This window comes from Nelumbo nucifera, chromosome 5 (genome assembly GCF_055504915.1).
Source record: "Nelumbo nucifera cultivar China Antique chromosome 5, China Antique-T2T, whole genome shotgun sequence".
In the NCBI taxonomy this organism is placed as follows: Eukaryota; Viridiplantae; Streptophyta; class Magnoliopsida; order Proteales; family Nelumbonaceae; genus Nelumbo; species Nelumbo nucifera.
The window spans coordinates 84,764,888-84,782,524 of record NC_142653.1 but is presented as its reverse complement, the minus strand read 5'-3'; the positions used below and the strand labels follow the sequence as shown (position 1 = coordinate 84,782,524).

At 38.5% G+C, this 17,637-nt stretch overlaps 3 protein-coding genes across 4 annotated transcripts; 1 reads left to right on the top strand and 2 right to left on the bottom strand.

The window, feature by feature from the left end:
- Window positions 1–1,782: 1,782 nt before the first annotated feature.
- On the top strand, window positions 1,783–3,219 carry LOC104612941 (protein LURP-one-related 8-like). 2 transcript variants are annotated; one of them, XM_010280604.3, is made up of 2 exons: window positions 1,783–2,356; window positions 2,491–3,219. In XM_010280604.3, the coding sequence occupies exons 1-2, from the start codon at window positions 2,075–2,077 to the stop codon at window positions 2,860–2,862; spliced, it is 654 nt and encodes a 217-aa protein (XP_010278906.1). In that variant the 5' UTR covers window positions 1,783–2,074; the 3' UTR covers window positions 2,863–3,219. The 2 variants fall into 2 exon arrangements, with proteins under 2 accessions (XP_010278906.1, XP_010278905.1); XM_010280603.3 differs by having other exon boundaries at window positions 1,790–2,356; window positions 2,464–3,219.
- A 1,301-nt stretch (window positions 3,220–4,520) lies between these two features.
- Window positions 4,521–5,069, bottom strand: LOC148791954 (uncharacterized). The gene has a single exon (XM_088888339.1). It carries the CDS (start codon window positions 5,067–5,069, stop codon window positions 4,521–4,523), a length of 549 nt encoding a protein of 182 aa, XP_088744465.1.
- Window positions 5,070–6,523: 1,454 nt separating this feature from the next.
- On the bottom strand, window positions 6,524–9,986 carry LOC148791953 (uncharacterized). The gene is made up of 4 exons (XM_088888337.1): window positions 9,283–9,986; window positions 8,133–8,620; window positions 7,485–7,781; window positions 6,524–7,341 (listed from the first exon to the last, which is right to left on the bottom strand). Exons 1-4 carry the CDS (start codon window positions 9,984–9,986, stop codon window positions 6,524–6,526), a joined length of 2,307 nt encoding a protein of 768 aa, XP_088744463.1.
- Window positions 9,987–17,637: the final 7,651 nt, after the last annotated feature.

Here is a 17,637-nt window from a genome sequence, read left to right as displayed (position 1 = left end):
GGCACGGTGGATATGTAACGATTTTTTGAACCTTGTTGTGGGGGTAACCCATGAAGACACAATGGCATGCCTGAGGGGCAAATTTATCCGGCTGTAAAGGCACCCGAACAAGCGAAGATGTTTGTAGGGGGTGTCTTACCAAAGAGAAGTTCGTGAGGAGAACGATTGTGAAGGAGAGTGGTGGGTGTCCTATTGATGAGGTAAGCAGTAGTGAGGATACACTCTCCCCAAAAGGATAAGGGAAGATGGACTGAAAACGGAGGGCACGTGCGACATTGAGGAGGTGGCAGTGTTTGCGTTCGACTACCCCTTTTTGTTGTGGGGTAGCAAGGCAATTAGAGTGAAAAAAGTTGGTTAAGCCATTGGCAAAGAATTTATAACCATTATCGATACAAACAATTTTAATAGAAGAATTAAATTAGGTTTTAACATAAGCAAAAAAATCATGTACTAATTGTATAGTTTCATACTTAAAACGCATAAGAAAATACAAAGTACAAAGTGTAAAATCATCAACAACGGTGAAAAAAAAAACAGGCGCAAGAGGAGGAAGTAGTGGAGCTGATAGTGGGAGGGTCTATGGTCATGGTCAGGTAGTAGAGGCCACCATGCTGCTTACCCTGTAACATTAAGGCCCTGTTTTTGTTTTTTGTTAAGTTATTTTAAGTGTTTCCTAAGAAAGATTTATCCGGGTAAGTGCATTTATCCATGCTCTTTTATTTCCCATGTAGAAAAGGCAATAGCCATTTTATCTATAAAATTCAATTATTAAAAGGTGCATTTTTGTCCATTCAAATGTAGGTAACTTTCCCCAAGTAACAAAATTATTTATCCACCTAAAAGATGGGTAAATAATACTTAAAAAATAAATGAAAAAAGAACATGGATTTCTTGATCAATGGGAATCAAAATCCCATTAACCAACTTTCCCCCTTAAAATCCAAAAAATGAACGCCCCCTAACAGGTATAAGGATTCATGGAAAAAGAAACAGCATTAGCAATGTGAATGCTATGATATTGGTGAAAATAAAAACTGGGGGAACTGAAACTAAATTTATTAATATATTTATGTGACTGGAGAGGATATATAAACAAACCTTCTTTTATCTACCTGTCATTCCAATCTTTCTTGTCCTCTCCACGAGTACAACTAAAAGTCGTAAAGTCTCACAATGACAACGTTACTAAAAACCTAATACAGATGTTTTGAAAAGGAAAAGGAAGAGGCATTGGTGTTACGTTCAACTAAAACTTAATTTGGTTCAATATGTTCTGACGTGTGCATGCTAGCTCAATTTATCTATCAATAATCCATTTTGCATTCTATGCAGACAAAACGGAATATTTTCTGCATGATAATTGGATAACAATGGAATAAAGGATCTAAAGGGTTAGTATATTTAGCTAGAGTTTCTCAATGTAATAGGAATAGACGATAAAGCTATATAGTGTCTATAAATTAAGTAAAGCAAGTGGGAACCAGAGAAAAAGAAAACAGTACAACAGCGTGAACAATGTGAAATGATGGGCCAGAAAACATGCATGCTTTAGTGTCACCCTCGTGATCGAGTTCTGAGAAAGTAAATAAGTAGCTAGCTAGTGATCTCTGACCTGTTTTGTGTATATACATCCATAGTGAGAGTGGTGTGCGGGATGGTAGTGTTCTTTTTTAAGCCAAAGTCATGGATGGCGGCATCATCGTCATCATGGCCTACGTAATTCCTTGTCAAAAGACTTAGGGAGTCGTGGAAACCATTAATCAATAAACAATCTGGAAATTATCCAAAGTACTCCAGACTCTAGCAGCTTGAGAGTTGAGAAAAAGTTCCCTCTTTCCACGTCCCCTCCCGCTCCAATTCTTCTCTGAGAGAAGTTTCAGATATAAGAAGGCCAAACCCACCTTTCACCTGCTGTCAGGCTAGCTCTCACACAGTTCATCATCATCAATATTAATTCTTTCGGAGATCTCAATTAACCCAAAACCCGCCTTCTTCTTCTTCTTCAACATCGATCTCCATTAATATTACTAGCTTGTTAGTTTGATTAAGTGTAGCTGAAAACTGAAGAGAAGATATGTCAAAGGTACATCCAACAGTAGCTAATCATCATCAGAATAGATGTAGCAGTAGTACTAGTGCCACAGAAGAAGAGCTTGTCAATGTTTCTGCTCCATCCGTGTTTACTGTGTGGAAGAAGTCAAGCATGACTTTCCAGGGCACAGATGGGTTTACGGTGTTCAATCACGAGGGAAAGTTGGCTTTCCGAGTCGATAACTACTCAAGGAAGACATGTCCCAAGGGAGGCCTTCTTCTCATGGACGGAGCTGGGAGACCCCTACTAACTTTGAAGCCCCAGGTATATACAGTTACTGTACAAATTTTAGTTAATTTTCTCTCTTTCTCTTTTAATTTTGTTCTCCATTTAGGGTGACTAGTATTAAGTACTGGAATATTATTTACCAGATTCTAAACCTGCAACATAAATGGAAGGGATACAAAGGGGAAGGTTGCTATAATAAAAGTCCAGTGTTCTGCATGAGACGGCGATCGATTTTTCCCGGCAACGGCGAAACTGAAGCCTTCATGGGAGTCCCCAGGAAGCGATATGCAAAGACGTCGACTAATCCGGATTTTCAGATTGAGGGTTCCTTTAGGAAACGACATTGTAAGATCATAGGCCACAATGGCACGGTGGCAGCAGAGATATCCAGGAAGAAAGTAAACAACACAACAATTTTGTTAAGTGATGACGTATTTAATCTCGTTGTACAACCAGGGTTCGACTGCGAGCTGGTCATGGCTTTTGTGGTTATCATGGATCGTATCTGCCCCAAGCTTTTCACTCCCATCTTGTGTTTCTAATAATCCATCTGTGAGAGAGAGAGAGAGAAGTTTTCGCATATGGTGGCAGTATTTTCTTTAAACAGATCACCCAGTGTTAAGAAAATGCTGCAACCATAGATGCAGGTTGCAGCAAGCAGAGAGAGATAGAGAGAGATTTACGTTTTCCTGCTGGTAACAAATAGTACTGCTACACGCATTGGAGACCTTTGACTTTTTTAACCTTAATTATATTTTATGGCCTATGTAAAGATTGCCAAGGATGTAAAGGGTAATATATTGTTTGGGATCCACCATCCACTATACATCTTAAAGCATTCTCTGGATTTTTTTTTTTTTGCTTTATTTGGGAAACTAAGTTTGGGTTGATTTGTGATTTATAACACATTATAAATCACTGCATGTGCTTAATTATTTTGTTTGGCATATAATGGTAAGTCTTAGAAGCCTTTGGGCTTGGGGCTACATGAACCATTAATCCAATCCTAAGGATCTGGCATTAATCTTAGGGGGCGTTTGGTCATTAGTGACAAGTAAGTTTTCTGTTGATACTTGATATCAATTGACTTCGTTACAAAAATACAAAATGTACATTTGATTGGTTTATTAGTTCCAACCTTATTAAAACTCCATATGGTTATGTACAATGTATGTAGCTTGGAGGGAATATCTCTCTCCCTCCCTCATTATTAATAAGCAATACAAACATTTCATCATTTATCAATATATATATATATATGGATAAATAAATTGGCAAATTAAATTTTATTAATAATATGATTAATAAATGTATTCTATTTATAATACTTGATTATTTATTTGTAATAAATATATTAATAATATTCTTAGGGTGTAACTCAGGTGGGCCAGGCCCAATACTAAAGGTGTGAACCTTGAGTTCAAGCCTAGTGCAGCCCAAGCTCAAGTCCAAGCCCAAGCCCAACCTGAGCTTGACCCAAGCCCTAGTGCAAAATCTTACATTTTGTATTATTTTGTATGTATTTATGCTGTACATATTTGCATTTATACTTTTTCCAAACTGCGCCTTAAGGCCCAACCTTCCCGCTGTTCCGTTTCTTCTGGTGACATGAATTTAGAAAAAGGAAAAATGCAACTAATTCTATCTAGTATTTCAAAATACTGGTTTCCGTCTTCAATCCTTTCATTCTATCAAGCTTAGCTTTTACCTCCTCTTGTCCCTCCATCTGCTCAAAATAATGTAAACCACTGCTGCTTCCTACCTCCCAAAGTAAAGTAGGATGTATGGAGATTTACGGAGAGTGAACAACACATGCACACACACGCGCACAAGAACACATGCACACAGATAACTCTCAATAAGGTATTGAAGTGCCTCATTGTAAAGCTTAAATAATTCAGAGGTCCTAGATATTCTCATTTTAAATCATGTGTTAAATGCCTTTCTTTCTGTCCTATATGTCATTTGACTTCTAATGTAATTTATTTTATCGATCAATTAAGGAAGCAAAAAAGGATATACAGTTCCCTTGTGTGCTTTTTGTGTTCGACTTTGTTCGTTAAGTTCCGGTGCAATCAGCCAGGCTGAACTAAGCAGCCACTTTTGTTAAAATGCTTTTATGAATGCTGATTTTGGCTAGGTAACTGTTTTTTTTTTTAAGCCATAGGGCAAGAGCTTTATTTAACTTTCAACTTGGAGGTTACATTTCATCCAAAATAATAGATCGGATACAATCTGGAATAGAGGACCAAGTAAATGATCGGTTTTGTCTTAGAGCAAATTGGGCAAGCCCATGGGCTGCTCTATTACAGGACCGAGGGGTGTGATACCAAGCACAGGATGAGAAGGATTTTGAGATGGTTTTGCAATCCAAGGCAACTAGCAGTGAACTCCAAGGGGGTTCCAGATCCGAAGAGAGAACTTGAATAGCAACTTTAGCATCACTTTCTATGATAATCGGGTCCAAGATGAAAGGTTTTGCTAGTTGAAGACCCTCTAGAATTGCTTTAAATTCAGATTCAATGGGAGAAGAACCCTTCACCAACAAGGCTTTGGCAACCAGGAGTGATCCAAATTCATCTTGAGCAATGACACCGATTGCAGCTTTTGATGGAGACCATGCTTCATCAGTATTGATTTTATTGTGCAAATGAAGAGGTTTGATCCAAACTGATGAGGTTCTTTGAAGAGAAGAAGGAGAAGCAAATCCTAAGTTTTTAGGCTGGGTCAACAAAGGTCTTTCATGCATTTTCACCAAGTCTCCAAGGTGGGCATTATAGGGAATGAGAACGGCTGAATGAGTGAATGGCTTCCCATTAAAATAGGTTTGACATCTATCCTTCCAAATATACTACATAAGAACAATGCCTCTAGTAAATAGGGAGAGATTGGACTCCTCTTTAATAATGTTATCCATTTTCCTCTATTCCTCTAACTAGAAAAGAAAACCTTGATCATTGCAAATGTTGACTCGCAAACCCATGGATGAGGCAAACCAAATTGGTTGAACCGATGGGTAGTGGAAAAATAAGTGGTCCAAAGTTTCATGATCTTCATGGCAAAGTCTGCAAGTGGGATCAATGTGATTCGATCTCTTGGCAAGGTCAGCAGACATAGGAAGGGCTCCTTTGCAATAACGCCAAACAAAGGTTTTTATTCTAGGTAGGGTGAATTTTATCTTCCAAAAAGATTTCCAGCTTAGTCCTGGACAAATCCACATAGAGTGTGAAGATTCTGAAGAATTAAAAATAAGTTTGTATCCCAAATTACAGGTGTAGTTACCATGGGGAGTTAAAGTCCAAACCAGGGTATCCCCATGGGAATGAGAAGTAGAAGGGATACCTGTTCTCAAAATCATATTAACAATCTCTTCATTGAAACCCTATGTGCGCACAATATTATTCCAATTATGAGAGTGCTGATCTATAAGAGTAGCCACCATGTTTATGGGCCGGTTCCAAGTTGTAGGTCGGTCAATAAGACCATTTGGCAACCAAGGATCATAAAAAATATTAACATTCGACCTGCTATAGATAATCCACTTGCACCCTTTAATTAAGCCATTTTTGCAATCAAGAATAGCAATCCAAAGAGGTGAATCACCTGATTTTTTCTTCTAACGCCTGAAAGAACCATTTAGAAGATATTTTGCAATGAGAACCTAGGCCCACAAAGAATTATTTTCCTTTAAGAAACGCCAAGCAATCTTCGTTATGAGTGCTTTGTTGACCAAGAGAAAATGTCTGAAGCCTAGACCACCTTTCTCACTAGGAAGTAAAAAGGAATTCCAAGCCTTGAGGTAAAGAGGTTTTTTACCATGAGACACACCCAACCAAAAGTCTCTGTAGATGGCAGTTAAACCCTTACAAATGGTTGAGCGTAGAGAGTAAGATAGCTTGTGGTAAATAGGAATTGAGGTAAGGGTAGATTTAATGAGAGTAGATCTTCCTGCATGAGAGAGAACCCCCATTTTCCAGCCTTTGAGTTTAGCTTTAACTTTGTCCAATAAAAACTGCCAATAAGAGAATTTTCTAACTCCAATGAGTGGATCACCAAGGTAGGTATCTTCCTTTTTCATATCAGCAACACCCAACAAATTCTTAATTGAGTTTTGTGTAGATAAATGGGTATTTTTGCTGAAAAAAAAAATAGATGATTTCTCAAGGTTAATCACTTGACTTGTCCAATCACAGAATTTTTTTTTTAAATGACATTCAAGTGTTGAACTTCTTCAATTTCAGCTCTTCCCACTAATAATAAATCATCAACGAAGTGGTTGATTTTCACATTTGACCTGTCGAATCTGAAGCCTTTTAATGTGCCAGTCTCCAAGGCATTAGATAACATCCGAGAAAAAACTTCCAAATATATAATGGAAAGATAGGGTGAAAGTGGACAACCCTGTCTTAAGCCCCTTTCAGGAGAGAAACCATAGCTTGGCTTTCCATTAATCAAGATTTTCATAGAGTTAGAGACAATGCAAGCCTTAATTAATTTGCAAATAGATTCCAAAAAGCCCAATAGATTCAAACACTGAGTGAGGAACGACCACTCCACCCGATCGTAGGCCTTTGATAGATCCACCTTCAGTAGAAAGAAACCTTCTCGGCAATTGCTTCTATTCATTGAGTGAATAAATTCACGAGCTACCACAACATTATCAATTATCTGTCTCCCAGGTAAGAAAGCATTTTGAAATGGAGAGATAATTTTCTGCAAAAGAGGCTTAAGGTGGTTTGCAATCAATTTTTCCATAACTTTGTAAGTTATATTTGAAAGTCCAATTGGACGGAAATCACTTGCAGTTTCCACCTTTCCTTTCTTTGGAATAGTAGCAATACAGGTATCATTAATGGATGCAATGCGGGAAGGTTCAACAAATAGGGTGCGAATGAAATGACAAAAGTCCTCCCCCACAACATTCCAACCATTTTGAAAGAAAAGAGCATGTAGGCCATTAGGGCCAGGAGCCTTTAATGTGTTCATACTGAAGAAGGTTTGCTGGATTTCCAGGTTAAGAGCTGGAGTGCACAACATCGAGTTCTCATGATCAGTGATGCAAGGCATTATCAAATGTTCGTTGAGATCAGCAAAAGCCGGATTAACAGAAGTAAATATGGATTTAAAATAATTAATTAATGAGAGTACTTGAGCCAATATATACCATTCTTGCACTTCCGATTTGTAGCTGAAATATGGAAGTAACGGGTGTTGCGATCTCCATAATTTAACCAGTTGCATTTTGCTCTTTGCTTCCAATAGATTTCCTCCCTTTTATACCATTCTTCGAGCTCTTTTCTTAGCTTAGTCTCTTCAGCAATAGTCCATGGAGAAGAAGGGCTGCATTGTAAATCTTCAATTCGGTGAGTTAAATCCTTGATCTTAGCTTTAAAATTCAGCTTAGACGAATACCAAAGCCATAGCTTGCTTTTACTTTGACTGCACTTGGTAATGAAAGAACCTTCACTAGAATTCCAAGCTTGAACAAGATTCTCAGAATAATCTGCATAGGTCAGTCATGCCGCTTCGAAACGTCTTGTGGGTTTAAACTTCTTGTGGAAACCCACCAAACTACAGATAATAGGCTGTGGTCACTACCAACAGCAGGGAGATGCTTGACCATTGTTTTCGGATACAGTTCTAGCCATAGAGGTTGCACTAAAATCCTATCCAACCTTTCTCTGATGAGTAGATGGGCAGATCTTCTATTCGTCCAAGTATAGGCTGGGCCATGAAAGCCAAGATCCAGTAAACCACAGTTTTGAATGAGAGTTAAATTCTCTTGTATTTCTGATGGAAATTTGGCGACTACCCTCTTTTTCTTTGTCGTTCATAATGGAATTCAGGTCTCCAATTAAAGCCCAGGGAACTGTAGAAGAAGCATGGTCAGAATTGATAAAATCCCAGAGCTTAGATCTATCTTCTCTGTTGGGGAAACCATAGGCACACAGAAGATCCCACTGCCCTCTTCCAATGGGATCATCGGTCCTTGCAATAATGAGATTGCGGCTAGTGCTCAAAATTTGAAGATTAATATTGCTGCACCAACTTAAACAAAGGCCACCGGAGAGGCCATTTGCTTCCACTATATGAAATAGACCCCAACCAAGAACAAACATTAAGCTCCTTGTCTTTTGTTCACTAGCCTTTGTTTCAGATAAGAAAATAATATCAGGCTTAGTGCTGGCGAGGAGATTTGAAATGTGACGAACTGCACGGGGGCTCCCCATCTCCTGGCAGTTCCAAGAGAGCAACTTCATGGGGAGGTAGGGGCATGATTTGGGTGCGCCTCCTCCACCCCTGTAGTCAAGAAATAAGATAGGTCATTTTCAGTGCCAAGATTTTCACATTGCGAGTTGCGACGACCGGTACGTATATTATTGCTACTGGGCACTGGGTTCGTTGTATTTTTGAAACCGGTTATTCTTCTGCAGGTTCCAAAGCTCTCCTTTTTGTGCAAGAAGTAGGACTCTTTCTTGTGTGGACTAAAGAATACTCATATTGCATCATAGTTCTATCCGATTGATTGGGTGCATTCAAAGAAGAAGATGAATAGTGGGTACCACCTTCCTTATGAGAATCACTAGGATCTGAATCAATAAGCCTTGACTTCTCAGAATTTTCTGGCGCATTTGACTTAAAGGAGACTTGAGCTGGATGGTCCAAAAGTAATTGCTCCTTCATAATTTGATCCATGCATGTGGAAGTAACCCCCGTAACACTAGGATTGGAATTTGGAAGTTGAAGCGGAAAGATTGGAATCATTTAAATTGATTAAATGAGACGAGCCTGAATCTGTGGAGTCATCTCTAAAGGATTGGGGTGGGACCCGCCATGTTTTCCTGACTGGGAGGGCGACATTGAAGATGCGTTGCCAATATTGGCAAGATTGCCTCCGGTTTCTTCGGCAGAAATTCCGCCATCCAAGTGGAATGCTCGAGCTTCAGTGGTTGCTTCCAAACCGTTCGTATTCAATGTCCCTGCCGGTAAGATGCTGTTCGGATTCCGATGTAGGGGGGCCTGATGAAAGGTCTTCTCTCTTTCGGCCAGTTGTAGGGCGGGGCTGATTCTGAGCTCGTAAGTCCTTGGATATTTTATCCACCAACATCGCTTCAAGTTTAGCTTTTATTTCTTGGTTAGAACAATCTTCAATTGCAACTTGCAACCTATGTTTTGTTTTACAACTCACTGTTTCATGTCCAATTCTAGCACAAAAAACACAGAATCTAGGGAGACGTTCGTATTGAACGCCAATAGAAATTGTTTTGCCATTTAACAGAGTAAAAGGAACTTCTTGCACTAGCTGATCAAAAATATTGATTGAAACTTTAATTCTAGCAAATTGACTCCACTTCGGGATATCCTTCGGATTGGGCTCATATGGTTTACCTTTCTCCGGTGCAACCTTTTTGATTGCGTTTGCTGAGAGGTACTCAACAGGGAAGCCATATAGATGCACCAAGAAATCTGCACGATCTAGAACGTAGTCTATAGGACTCTTGTTGGGTTCACCTTTTTGCATAGTGATGAGATCATTTTTGAAGAGCCACGGGCCTCGATCCACTATTTGAGCAGGTTCAAAACTGCTTGAAAAATTCACTCTTAAAGTATTTGATGTAAACTCTGAAATAGCTAATGGTTTGATTTGCCAAGCTTTTGAAACCATTTCCTTTAGACCTGCGGGTTTAACAGGACGGTCGGAGAGGACCCTGAAAACTAACAATCGTCTCCAAGCTTCATTGGGAAGAGCATCGTCCAGATAGCCTCAACCATGCTAATGAACCGGGGGGAATCAAGGGTGTGAAAGTAGGGAGAAGCCTGTACGAAGACAAGAGGGAAAGCCCGCACTACGACGGGATATGTGTCGCTAGGTAACTGTCAATTTATGAAGTAAAGTTGCTTCTTATTAATTTTCTTTTCCACATGCTTTATGGATTTCTCTTTTCTTTTCATTGCTTAGGATAAGTGGACGACTGTTACTTGTAAAACTTCTAGTGGTGGCTCGAATGGAGGTTGGTCATTCAACATAGGGCTGTCAGTAAGTGGGGTCCAGGTCAGGTCTAGGTTGAATCATAAACCTAAACAATCTTGGATAAATGAACCGGTTATGCTAAAACCATTTGGTTATATTTAAATAATAACCTAGTACTTGTGATACAACATAAACGTGTGCTCCCAGGAGTCAAATAAGGAAAGAAAGTGTAACAGACAAAAATCAGTCTCTACAGGAAAAAGGACTGATAGACTATGTGATTGGTTGAGATCCCTTATCATACGAGAATGGGACTGATCTCACGCAGATTGACTGATTCTAGGGTTATTTATATAATGTAAGGCCTTTTTAATATGTTGAGTGGAATATAAAAATTCCTTGGTTATGGACTGCTATTTAGCTCTTAAAGACTTCGATACTTCCCATAAAAGGGATGTTTATATAAAACTAGAATGCTATATTGGGTGTAGAGGGTATGTTTGTATAAAACTAGAATGCTATATTGGGTGTGGAGGGTCGTATGCTATAAAAATCCTTTACTTTTGGTCTTTTGTACATCAATCTCATTGCATATAAGTAAAATAAGTATTTTCTTAGAAAAGCGGATTATTCTAGGCTCTGGAATTACACTGATTAAAAGAGAAATTTTAAGTGGGTGACTGAGGATATTGAAATTCAATACAAATGGGTAAAGAGAAGTGCAAATTCATTGGCAGATGGTCTAGCTAGGCAAAGGATGAATAGAAACTCTATATTTTGAGCTGTAATAGTGTAATTGTTTTTTGGTGTTCAATGATTGTGTTAGTCAGTTAAGATTGTTTAGCTCCCTTGCTTTATAATTTTTCATAATCTTAATTCAATCCACAGTTATTGATAAAAAAAGTATCTTCTCAGATCTGAACGCCCTCTAGTTCCACATCTTCTTTTTCTATTTCCTTCTCATATTCTTAGATTTCAATCCTCTCAATGTCATGCATAAGTTGGATATCGATTCCAAGTGAGAGGAGATTGTGAGGAACTAAAGGCAATCGTTGGCGTCTTACAGCCTTCATCAGATGAAATGCATTCCTTCTCTCCCATCTTACAGGCCTGTTTGGTTGATAAGTAGTTCAGATTCCTATTTTTCCATAATTATTGTTATTGAATATATAGATGAGTTACAGGATAAGAAGCATAACAAAAAGATTATTTTTCTCTTTGTTTTGTAATATCATTCACACTGATCATTTATATAGGAAAATTGTATCCTAATCAAGGGTAACTAACCCACCCATAATGTATACTATCAATGGCTAAATTGATGAGCCATGATGTTGCTACGTGCCTCGACAAAAGTTGAGGAGCTTCAGGGAAAGTCAAACAAGCGAGAGAAATAAGCAAAAATGAGAGCCTGATACTGTAAATTAAGAAGCCCCGTAGGCGTTGAGAGTGGGGTGGGGTGTGGGGGGGGGGGTCTCCATCAACACCTAATTCAACCTCTTAAGCAAGGGTGGTATTTGTATCCGTTTAGCAGTTAGTACATGTGCATCGTCTTGATAGAGCGATATTTGTATTTTTACCAAAAAAAAAAGATAGAGCGGGGTATTTGTATATGGTGGCTTTCATATATAATTGGCAGTACCATTATTTCTTTCATTACATTTATAGTAAATAAATATTTATATATTTATAATAAAAAATTGATAAAGTTCAGACCTGCACCAGAATTCTGTTAGAAACAGTATTAGAGGAAAAAATTAGAAGAAGAGAGAAGAAAAGAAGAGAAGAGAGGAGTAGGAGAAAACTGGTTCCACTTAGAGAGAAAAATTACTTTCGGTTATGTCCCTATTTAAGTATGCGATACATCACTTAACATAAACATTATACATCAATTTTGAACATAAATAGAAAGATTAAACTACCCTTATACGGTAGTGTCAATCGAGTACCCCATCTCCTATAGAAGACTTCTCAACTACACTATTTTACAAGTGGTATGTGTCATGGTTCTATATTCAGCTTCTACATTGCTTCTTGTCACAACTGTTTGTTTCTTACTTTTCAATGTCACCAAATTACCCCCAAGAAAGTACAATAACTTGTAGTGAACTTTATATCAAATACAGAACTAGCCCAATTAGCATCGATGTATCCCTCTATTTCAAGCTTTCCTCCATTCTTATATAATAAGCCACGACTAGGAGTTTCCTTTAAATATCTTACAATCCTTAGAACTACATCCCAATGTGGAACACAAGGATTTTGCATAAATTGACTCACCACACTAATTGTAAATGAAATATCTGGCTGAGTAATGGTTAAGTAGTTTAACTTATCCACCAATCGCCTGTACCTTCCAAGATCTTCAAACTCTTCACCCATATCACTGCTTAACTTGGTATTTGGTTCCATAGGTGTTTTAGTCGGTTTGGCACCTAACAATCCTATTTCCTTCAACAAATCAAGAACGTACTTCCTTTGACAAAAATTAATACCGTGCTTAGACCTTGCTACTTATATCCCCAAGAAATATTTTAATTTGCCAAGGTCCTTTGTTTAAAAGATCTCTTACATAAAAGTCCTTAGCTTATATAATCCCCAATTGATCACTACCAGTAATGACAATATCATCTACATATACCACCAGTAAGATCTTTCCAGCATGTGAATCGTAGTTGAATACTGAGTGTTCAACCTGACACTATTTCCTACCAAGCTTCTTTATTACTTCACTGAATCTACCAAACCATGCATATGGGGACTGTTTAAGTCCATAAATGGCATTCTTTAATCTGCACACCTTACCATCCTCCCCCTGAGCAACAAACACTGGTGGTTGCTTCATATAGATCTCTTCAAGGAGATCACCATGTACAAAGGCATTCTTGATGTCAAGTTGAAACAGAGGTCGATCATACATAGTAGCTAGAGATATCGAAACACAAACAGAACTAGTTTTTGTAATAGGAGAGAAGGTCTTTGTGTAGTCAATACCATATGTTTGGGAATAGCCTTTGGCAACCAGTATAGATTTCAATCGCTCTACACTACCATCAGGTAAATACTTAATGGTGTATACCCACTTACGACCTATAGCATGCTTACTAGGAGGGAGGCAAGGGCTTAGAGAGGCAAGGGTTTCCTGGACATTCGTAAGAACCAAAATAGAAGACAATAGAGAAAACTAACAATGGAAAGTAGAAAGGTGAGATACAGAAACATAATTGGAAATGGGATGAAGTGTGCAACTGTGTTTACATTTCCATAAGGCAATAGGAATATCAAGGTCAGAAATAGGAGGTGGAGATGGTGAGGGGACAACTATCGGATCTGTCAACGGAGAAGAATCTAGAGGAGGAACTGGTACATGTTATCGATGCATATACACTTGGCGGATGAGTGGCCATTCAACAGGAAGTTGCACTAGAGGCGAAGACTTAGTCACAATTGGAACAAGTGGGATAGGGTCCTCAATAGGAACTAGAAGAGGAGGAGGAGGTGAGAAAGAAGAAGAGACATCATCAGACCCAAAAAAAATGGAACAGACTCAAAGAAATTTTCATCAGGGCACACAAAGGAACGTTGAGAACTGGGGTTATAATGCTTATACCAAGGTTCAAAATATCGATACAGGGCGATACATCGGTAGAGTGTATCGGGTATCGGTATTGTTTTCTTTCAAATCTGATTCAGAGGGGCTAGTCTAAGGCTGATCTACCCCTTGAACCACTTGCCAACTCGAAAAGGAGTGTATCGGGAAGGCTCCGATACGATACGTATCGATAGATACGAGACGATACGTGACAAAATTTTGATCCTTGATTTATATCCTTTCTAAGTTTGGGAATAGCCAAGGAAGATACACTTGGTGGATCATGCATCTAATTTGTCCATTCCAGTTCCAAGATTATGAACAAAACATACACACCCAAAAACCTTGGGAGTAAGGGAAAAGGAGACAAGGTAAGAAACAAAGTGGTGAAAAAAAAATGACCGTCAAGGATGGGCGTGGGCATCCAGTTAATGAGGAAACAAGATGTAAGCACAACAACACTCCAAAAACGTTTGGGTACATTCATATGATGCAAAAGGGACCGAATAGTTTCCAAAAGATGGCGGTTCTTTTCTCTCAGCCACCCCATTTTGTTGTGGTGTAAGTACATGAAATTTGATGGATGCCATGCTGTTCCAAATACTTTTGAAACAGTGTATACAAGTATTTGTGGCCATTATCAGAATGAAGAATCTTAATGTGTACATCAAATTGCTTACGAATTTCAACATAAAATTTTTGGAAAATGAAAAACACTTCACTCATTTCATTAGGTAAAGCCATGTCATCATTGAATAATCATCAACAAAAATAACAAAGTATTTGTAACCATTGTATGACACTATTTTATTTGGACCCCAAATATCTAAATGAATTAAAAAAAGAACTTGACATACGATTATTAACCCTAGGACTAAAGGGAATACAATGATGTTTACCCAACTAACATGACTCGCAATCCAAAACAGAAAGACGACTCAAAGATGGAATAAGTGACTTTAGTGCTTTAAGCGATGGTTGACCAAGTCTACAGTGCCATTGAAGAGGAGAAAGAGATGTCTGAAGAGTTGTTGACAAGATAATACAGTCCACCAGCTTCATGCCCTCCACCAATCTTCATCCCCGTCTTGAGATCCTAGAAAACAGAAGAAGAGGGGTAAAAGGTGATAGAGCAATTAAGAGACCTGGTTAGCTTACTAACAGACATAAGATTAAAAGGGGATTTGGAAAATACAAAACTGAAGACAGGGATAAAGGGTCTATGTCAACATTACCAACACCACAAATAAATGATGTTAAACCATTAGCAAGGGTAACAGAATGTGATGTGGAGCACTATAAAAGGGAGAAAAACACACCTGAAGTCTTAGTCATATGATCGGAAGTTGTAGAGTTAATAATCCAAGAGGTGGGTTTGGATGCCAAACAAACCATACCTGAATATGTGTGAGTAGCTGTATTCTATTGAGAGGTGGCCTGGATAAACCACTCATATTCATCACATGGGACACTCATCATCTCCTTCTCGAAGACATCTGTAGATGTAGAGGGCATCTGATCAACTTGTTGGACATCCTGTCTTGAACTACCACCACTGGCCACCGCATGATTTGCCAAAGTTGAAGGTAAGTCGTGTAAATCATAACAAAAGTTAATGGCGTGCTCTTCCATACAACAATGTGTACACCTCCTCAGATCATTATTGCGTCCTCTGCCATGAACTCCCCCTAAGTCTCGACCTCCAACACGTCCACCACCACCACTACGACCATACATGGATTCACTACTACCACTACGATTGAGCTAAACTCCCTGAGCTCCACTTCTAACATCACAGCCTCCTCCTCTTGTCACTGCAAAGGTAAACCTGTCAGAGATATTAGAATTCTCTATGAGCCCAATAGAAATCCTCAGAAGACGGGCAAAAACCTCTTCTAGAGATGGAAGAGTTGACCCTCCTAGTATCTGTGCCCTCACTAGTTTATATTCAGATTTCAGCCCTACTAAAAATCTGGTCACATCTATTTGTTCTCTCTGTTATTGCTAAATCTTAACATTAGAAGTGAGGGGATGGTACACATTCAACTCATTACGAAGATTCCTTATAATAGCATAAGACTCTTCAAGACTCTAATTACCCTGTTGCAGATTAAAGTACTCTTGATAAAGCTGATACACTCTAGTACTATTGGCTTGTCCCGAGTACAATTTCTTGACATGGTCCCAAATTTCCTTGACTGTATCTAGGAACATAAAATTCACACTGATTTTGGGTTCCACACTATTCCATAACCAGGTCATAATCTGTGTATCTTCTTGTTCCCAATCACTATACTCCTGAGAGTCAGTGGGAAGTTTTTCTTCTCTTACATGCTTCACTTTCTTGTTAGCTCTAAGAAAAACCTCTATAGATTTCGCCCAAGGTACATAAGTGTCCCATTCAATTTGATAGAAATCATCTAAACATTCAGGTAATCGGTGGGAACTATAACACTAGATTTGTGTTCACTATTGTCTTCCCATATCTAAATTCCTCTTTTTTTTCGTATATCAAACTTCTAAATTGCTTTTCACCCCATTGCACGCTAGTGAAACTACCTACAGTCAATTTCCAACGATACCCATCACTGATTTCTTCACTTCCAACACCACACAACTACCTAAATACACACCATAACACTAGCAACTCACCAACCACTCACTCGATTCACACTAAAACACACATTTAGCCCACCTATTTGATCACCAAAAACCAACCTGACACTCGACTGTCCACTACACCACCTGAAACAGCCCCCTTCGTACCATCGATTAGAAAACTTCCTACAAACCACCACAAACACCCACTAAACCCTTCATACCATCACTCCTTTTCAGCCATTTTCCCTATCTCCAACAGATGATGAAGAAAATTGTAAAACCCTAGGTTGAATGGCGATAGAAAAGAATTCTGGGCAGATCTGATTTTGTCACAGTGGCTCTAATACCATGATAAATTCCAGACCCACACTAGAATTTTGTTAGAAATAGTATTAGAGGAAGATTAGAAGAAATAAAAGAGAGAAGAAGAGAAGAGAAGAGAGGATAAGGAGAAAACTGGTTCAAACTAGAGAGAAAAATCACTTTCTCTAGTCATTTATAAGTTTCTATTAAATAAAACAAGACTGCTATATCCCTACTTAAGTATGTGACACATTACTTAACATAAACATACACATCAACTTAAACATAAATAGAAAGACTAAACTACCCCTATATAATCAACACTAACAAAAATAAACAATATAAAAACTTATCGAATGCTAGTTAACAAAAATATCTTTCTCATTCTTTAAACAAACAAAAAACATTAACTCTGAAATAAATAAATACAATGTAAATGTCAAGTCACGAGATGTGGGCTTGCAGCAAATGTCATAGCCCCAAAATTTTGACAAAATCTCTCTTCCCTATTTAGGGATTTAGACAGGACTTGGGCTTGAGTATAACATACATTTGCCCCTCTTTTCCTTTCAAGATTCAGGAGCATACATACACACATGCGTAGCAAGCCTTGTGCAAGTAACACAAGTCATATAGACTTATGTTGATATTTTTATAAGCAATTGTCGTACCAGTGGTTGTTTCTAGCAGATGCAGACCAGGAGAAGTTACCCAAATTTGCAAGACTCTGGATCTCCTGCCCACACAAACTCTGTCCACCTCTACCCACAATGTACTACCCTCCGTGAATTGGGAACATCTCCCCCTGCATAATACTATATAGGAGGATGAGATGTTCTCCATGTATGA